The sequence below is a fragment of the Gymnodraco acuticeps genome, unplaced genomic scaffold, assembly GCF_902827175.1.
Source record: "Gymnodraco acuticeps unplaced genomic scaffold, fGymAcu1.1, whole genome shotgun sequence".
Classification (NCBI taxonomy): domain Eukaryota; kingdom Metazoa; phylum Chordata; class Actinopteri; order Perciformes; family Bathydraconidae; genus Gymnodraco; species Gymnodraco acuticeps.
The window spans coordinates 5,639,968-5,646,651 of NW_022992250.1; the positions used below are offsets into that span (position 1 = coordinate 5,639,968).

The 6,684-nt window shown below is 39.1% G+C and overlaps 1 protein-coding gene across 2 annotated transcripts in view; it reads right to left on the bottom strand.

Moving 5' to 3' along the window:
- bnip1b (BCL2 interacting protein 1b) overlaps positions 1 to 6,662 on the bottom strand; it is an 8,045-nt gene extending 1,383 nt beyond the window's left edge. Inside the window, exons 1-5 of one of the 2 annotated variants that reach the window (XM_034206670.1) lie at positions 6,073 to 6,649; positions 5,406 to 5,498; positions 5,125 to 5,216; positions 3,286 to 3,393; positions 279 to 396 (exon numbers count right to left, since the gene is read on the bottom strand). In XM_034206670.1, coding sequence (XP_034062561.1) covers positions 279 to 396; positions 3,286 to 3,393; positions 5,125 to 5,216; positions 5,406 to 5,498; positions 6,073 to 6,156 — 495 coding nt within the window. In that variant the 5' untranslated portion in view covers positions 6,157 to 6,649. Of the gene's footprint in view, positions 1 to 278; positions 397 to 3,285; positions 3,394 to 5,124; positions 5,217 to 5,405; positions 5,499 to 6,072 lie in introns of both variants that reach the window. The other variant, XM_034206671.1, reaches the window with a different exon arrangement.
- Positions 6,663 to 6,684: the final 22 nt, after the last annotated feature.

Sequence of the window (6,684 nt, forward strand, 5' to 3'; positions counted from 1 at the left end):
GAGGAGGAGAGAGGAGGAGGAGAGGAGGAGGAGGAGGAGGAAGAGGAGGAGGGGAGAGGAGGAGGAGGAGGAGGAGGAGGAGGAGGAGAGGAGGAGGAGGAGGAGGAGGAGGAGGAGGAGGAGGAGGAGAGGAGGTATTATATACTGAAGAAGATTGTTGGCTACAGTAAGTTTTCACATTTAAAATCATTGTTGTAAACTGGATATACTGTATGTAAGCAAAATATAAATGACCAAATTTAACAGACAGTTCAAAGTATAGTTGTTGTTTTTTTTACCAGAGTGCCGATGGTGTCCTCGCTCTGCTTCACCTGTTCAGACATCATCCTGCTGATCGACATCAAACTCTCGGTGATGTTGCTGCTGGTTTCCACAAGGCATTCTTTTGTCACCTTCCTGAAACAAAAACACACAGCGCAGACCACTGCTGATGACTGGTTGCGGGTCACTAATATGTTGTGTATAAAGTGTGCAGCTAGTTAAAGTCACAGAAATGTGTGTTTCTGAAAAGATGTGTCTCTTGAAAGAGCATCCTGTTTCTACCAGCAGAGATTATTTAAGTATCATTATATAAACATTTGAGTAGTAAACATAATGACCCATCACAAATGACTGGAAACTAATCACTGTCAAAAGTCCCATTTGAACAGGATCATTATATCAGAGGAAATAGATGGATAAAAATCTGTCCCCTCCTCCTTAATGACAGACTGCTGTAACCGGACTGCATTTTAATCATTGGCAAATAACAGGTAGCATTATTACGTCCTATTCCCAAACAACAACATGCTTCCTGGAGAACCTTTATTACTGGGCTATTATTATTTTGAATGTTCAAATTCTGAATAGTAATAATCTGAGGCTGATAATTAAATGCATGTAATACAGTCTGCAACCTACTTAAATGTCTGTACATTTAAATTTCATCAAGTAGTGTCACTTTTACAGCGAAGAAAAAAACACGTTTCTAGACCAGTGTGTCGTCACAGTCCTGTTTCCAAATCAAGAGATACACTTTCTACATTTGCAAAAAGTCTCATCCAGACTGGATTCATATTACGAGAAGACCAGATGTTTGCCAGAAAAGTAGTAAGTTAACAGAGGTCTAACTACAATTGGGATGGGGGGATGGTGATTTAGCTTGACCTGCTTAATACACGCTATCAATCAATCAATAGGATACGGCTGTAATAGGCCAAGGGCCTTTTAGTCGCTCAGTCAAATAAGTAGATCACTCTTTACTTATATACTATGGATGCTGGCAACAGTCACATAGTCCAAAGTGAAGGTGATGTTAGACCAGTAATAGTTGAGGCGGGACTTGAACAGTTGACAGTCTTGGATGTGACAACGCTTTCTGGCAGATCATTCCACAAATCAACCACACGCAGGCTGAACAAGTTGTGGCAGAGAGTCAGTCTTGAGTACTGTTTCTTCAACTTGAGGCAGTGTCCACGAGTCCTGGTGTTATAATCCCGTTGTAGTGGGCATGATGTTTTGTAGATGTTGTGGAGATATTTGAAAACTTCGATCATATCTCCCTCGCCCTTCTATAATACATGCTCGGGATCTTAAGACTTCGCAGTCGTTCTTGATATGGTAGGTCCTTAGTTCTGCAACCAGCTTCGTTGCCCTTTTCTGTATTTCCTCGATGAGCTCAGCATCCTTTTTGTACATGGGGGACCAAGCGACATTCCCATACTCGAGGAGTGGCGCGTGCAATAGAGGTGTATAAAACTATGTACTACATCAGAGTCCAAATAAGTGTATGATATGCGGATCGTTGCTAGGATACTATTCGCTTTGTTAGCTGCCCGATGGATATGGTCACTAAATGTCAGGGTATTATCAACATTCACAGCAAGGTCCTTTTCATTCTGAGTCTCAGATTGTTTGATTTATCACACCTATTCAGTGTTGGGACTAACGCGTTACAAACTAACGCGTTACTGTAACGCAACTACCTTTTGCGGTAACTAATAACGTTACTAGTTACCTATTCAGTAACGCCGTTATAGTTACTGTGATTTAAATGGGTGCGTTACTGCGTTACATTATTATGTGATCCAACTGAACCAAATCTCCCTGCGGATGTAACTTACAGGCGAATACAGCGATGTCCTCTCACAGTACCATGGAAAAGTGAAAGTGACCAGAGAGGAGTGATGATTGGTTAACGCAGGGTAACATTTCAGGGTAAGCCAATCAGAGACAGAGTTGGGCGGGTCTTGCCTTATGGGGAAAATACACAGAGAATGTGTGCAGCTTTCAACAAATTGACTGCATTCTTCAACTTATCGACATGAGGCCATAAATAATACCGAATTCAACTCATATTAGCTCTATAAAATGAGAACGCAGATGTGTGTCCACACTCTAAATACTTGTGTATCAATGTGTGTATGTGTGTGTTTGTGCCATGAGACAGAAACTAATTGGTGTCAATAAGACATCTGTGGCTCCTCTTTGATTAAGCCTGCAGGCTAGGAATAGGAGAAAAACACCTCACAAACACAATAACACCCCCCCACACACACACACACACACACACACACACACACACACACACACACCACACACACACACACCCACACACACACACACACACACACACACACACACACACACACACACACCCACACACACACACACACACACACAACACACACACACACACACACACACACACACACACACACACACACACACACACACAAACACACACACACACACAGATCAGCGAGAGCAGCAGCGCATTTAAAACTTGGAGATATAACCACTATTTTCAATTTGTGGGAATAAAGGACGCAAAAAATATTACGGTCAAATGTAAACTGTGTGCAGGACAGAAAGCATTGTCCACATCGAATAACAGCAATGCCAATCTCCTGAAGCACCTAACTAATGTACATGTGGGGAGTTGTCTTTTCTCTTACTGTGCCACAGAACACAAAAACTTGTATTTTTATTGTTATTATTTTTAAAGTAACTTGTTACTAGTTACTTTTATAATTCAGTAACTAATAAAGTAACTAGTTACTTTTTTGAGAGCAGTAACTATAACTATTACTAGTTACTATTTTAAAGTAACTTGCCCAACACTGCACCTATTATACTCATATGTTGGGTTCAGAAGACCTAAGTGCATTACTTTGCACTTTGCTGCATTGAATTTGAGCTGCCAACACTCGGACCATCTTTGCATTTCTCTGAGATCTGACTGGAGTTGTTCTGCATCCTCCTTACCATATGTATGATGGTATAGGGCTGACTCATTGTACAAACCTCTGTCTGGTGCTCTGGTAGTCTCCTCCTTGCAGCAGCTCGTCCTTCTCACTGTGGTCGATGCAGAGTTTACAGGCCAGGTTTGCTTTCCTCCATGCTGTCTGGTTACTGAAATCCAAAGAAATATCTCAGTTTACATCTGGCCTGTTGTTTCTGAATCTGTTGCTTAATCCCAATATTAGTTTTGTCTTCATTTGGGAGTCCCTTTGGCTTCAGATATCTACTGCACATTCTGCTCAAGGGTCAACAACTAGAAGGTGAATTATGTCCTAAAAGCATAATTAATATTATAAATTAGAGGCTACCTTTCTACAAAATGTAAACTATTACAGCCCTTTTTATTACTAACTTCAGGACACAGAGACACAACCTAACCTGTTGGCACTTTGCAAAGTTGAGCTAAAACTGTTAGTTTGGTAATCGAATATCAGCCCACAGAAAAATAATCGCCAATTAATTTTTGATAATTGATTAATAATCAACGTACTTTTTGTTCAAGAAATGGCAACAAAAAAAATGTTTTGTGATATTGTGGTTATGAACCTAACTATCTTTTGGTTTTGGATTTAGAATTCAAACACGTAATCCAGGGCTCGACAGTAACGGTTGCCATTGGCAACCATTCAGAAGAAATGTCAACCACTTCTTGGCAAGAAGAAAGAAATAAGAACAGCAAACAGCAAAATGTGCACCCCAAATGCATAAATGTTAATTATTTGTTGTATTAAGAGTGTATTTAATTATTGTTGTGACCAGTCGGAACCTGATACTTAAGTTGCACGTGCATTGGTGTGATTACGATGCCAGAAGCAATGCACGTTTACTAGCGACTCGCGGTGGCGCCTTGGTTTGTTTTACAAAAAATGGCGAAGCAAATTAAGTTGTTTGACTGTGGGGTAAAAACTTCGGCCAACCCGTCAACTTCTCAAACGAATGTTCAAAGTGATTCAACTGATAAAGCGCAAGGTGAACCCGAACGAAAAGCAAAGAGGAAATGAATAAAGTATTTGGGAGGCGAAACATTCTGCTTCGTTGTGGCATTCCACTTCCGGTAAAAGTTCCTTCAAAAATAAGAGTCCGATCTTATTACTACCAAAATAAAAGTGCAAAACGAAACTTTACCAGAGGAAAATATTGGCATACAAATATAATCATTTCTATAAAAAAGGTAAATTTTAAATATAGTTAGACATATTAAAGGTACAGCATTAATAATTAATATATAATTCTTAACTGTGAATGGTTTCATTTATTTAACACTAGAATGTAGTAGTCTGGCCAATCCAAGACTTCAATGAAGGGCCAATGGATCTATGGTGGGGGTCAGCACAAAGGTCAGGAAAACCCACATTTGAAAGGGAGACAACGGATGACCAAGAAACGAGGTGACTTGCTCAGTTCATTTGTGAGGGATCTGTGAAGAACATGACAACAGCTCTGCATATTTAGTATACCAGCAATTGAGGGTGGACAAGTTTACTTAAGTTTCAAATAATTGTGTTAATTACTTATTGTAAAGCATTTGAACATTCTTTTGTATCACATGTTCATTATTAAGTTGATGTATAACTGTATAGTATCTTAATTATTTAAAATATAAGGTGACTAAAAAATGGCAACCGTATTTTCAGTTTTTGGCAACCAAAAGCTGATGCCTGGTTGCCAGCCTGGCAACCACTTTTAGAAGTTAGCGTTGAGCCCTGTAATCCTTCACAATCTTTTTATATTTACAAACAAAATCCACTCGTCTAGAATAATCTGCAAATGAATCTTTAAGACAATAAATGCATTTTAATGATTGATACTGAACGCTGGCTTTTGATAATGATTTGTTCACACCTCAGCATTTGTCTCCGCTGGCTCTCTGTCTCTGACAGGATGGCCAGTCTGTCCGTCTCTCTGTCCTGCTCTCTGGCCATCTGCTCCAGATCCTGACAACAACACAGCAGTCATACAATAGATTGAATATTAACAAGTGAGTGAGTAGGGGGAGGGATATGTGTGGTACATGCTATACTAAGAGTTAGTTATGATTATTTAAGACATACTACATGATGAATAGTTTTGAATGCATTGTAACATACTGTGATCTTTTTCTGACACCTGATGTGAGGCCTGACCTGTATTCTGAGTCTCAGTTTGTTGAACTTCTCTTTGACCTGAGAGTTGAACTCCATGAGAGTTGACTGAGGTCCAGGGCAATCCCTGATGTCCCTGCAGGACACACAACCACACACCACCACACCACACACCACACACCACACACCACACACACACCACACACACACACACAACACACACAACACAACAACACACAACACACAACACACAACACACAACACACAACACACACACACACCACACACACACCCACACAACACACACACACAACACACACACACACACACACACACACACACACACACACACACACACACACACACACACACACACACACACACGCACGTATTCATGATTATACTAAGTGTATAAAGATATTTCTTAGCTCAACTACACAGTAACATAACACGAACGACTGATAACTTTATTCAGGTAAATAAACCTCGAATTGGATCAGTTGAAGGAAACATATTTAATAAAACTCTCTCTCTCTTTCTTTCTGTCTATTTTAACCTTCATCGTCGTGTTATCCGTGAGCTGTATACAGTCTATGGTTAGCTAACGTGAGCTTCACTTTGTTATTGTGACGCCTCCATAAAAATCTCTCCAGAACAAAACTGAAAACCAACCTGAGCATAACAATTTTTCATAAAAGTACCATCTTACCTGAACAAGTGCCTTAATTTCCAGGTCATATTTGATTATTTCTTGTCCACAAATTCGGACGTGGACATCCGCAGAAGACGCCATATTTGTTGTTGTACGGCAAGCACTAGGCTCAAAAGACAAAGCGTTCTGCTGAATGCGAAGCGATACATCTGACGGTCACACACAATCCATTAAAAAAACTTATTTTTCTGTCACATAAATTCTATGGTGATGTGGGTGTCTTACTATAAGGTTACTACAATATATATGATATTAATATATAACAATTAATCAAATGTAATGCATTTGCAAATATGTATAGGCTACATAATGGACTAAATTCTAAACAATGATTTAATTTTTTTAAAGTGGTGTGAAATTAAAATATATGAAAACATTTTGTATGAATCAGTGATTATATTCAGTTATTTACAACCCCATGTAAACATAGCTCCATAGCTTCTCTTGTTAACTGGACTTAAACGCCCACTGTATTTATTTATATTACATTTCATATTTAATAATCCATTCCTTGCACAATTAATGTATATATATAATATCCTGCTTTATATTTTGTTACTGTACATTTGTATTTCCACATGTATATTTGTTTACTTTTTAATGCTTTTT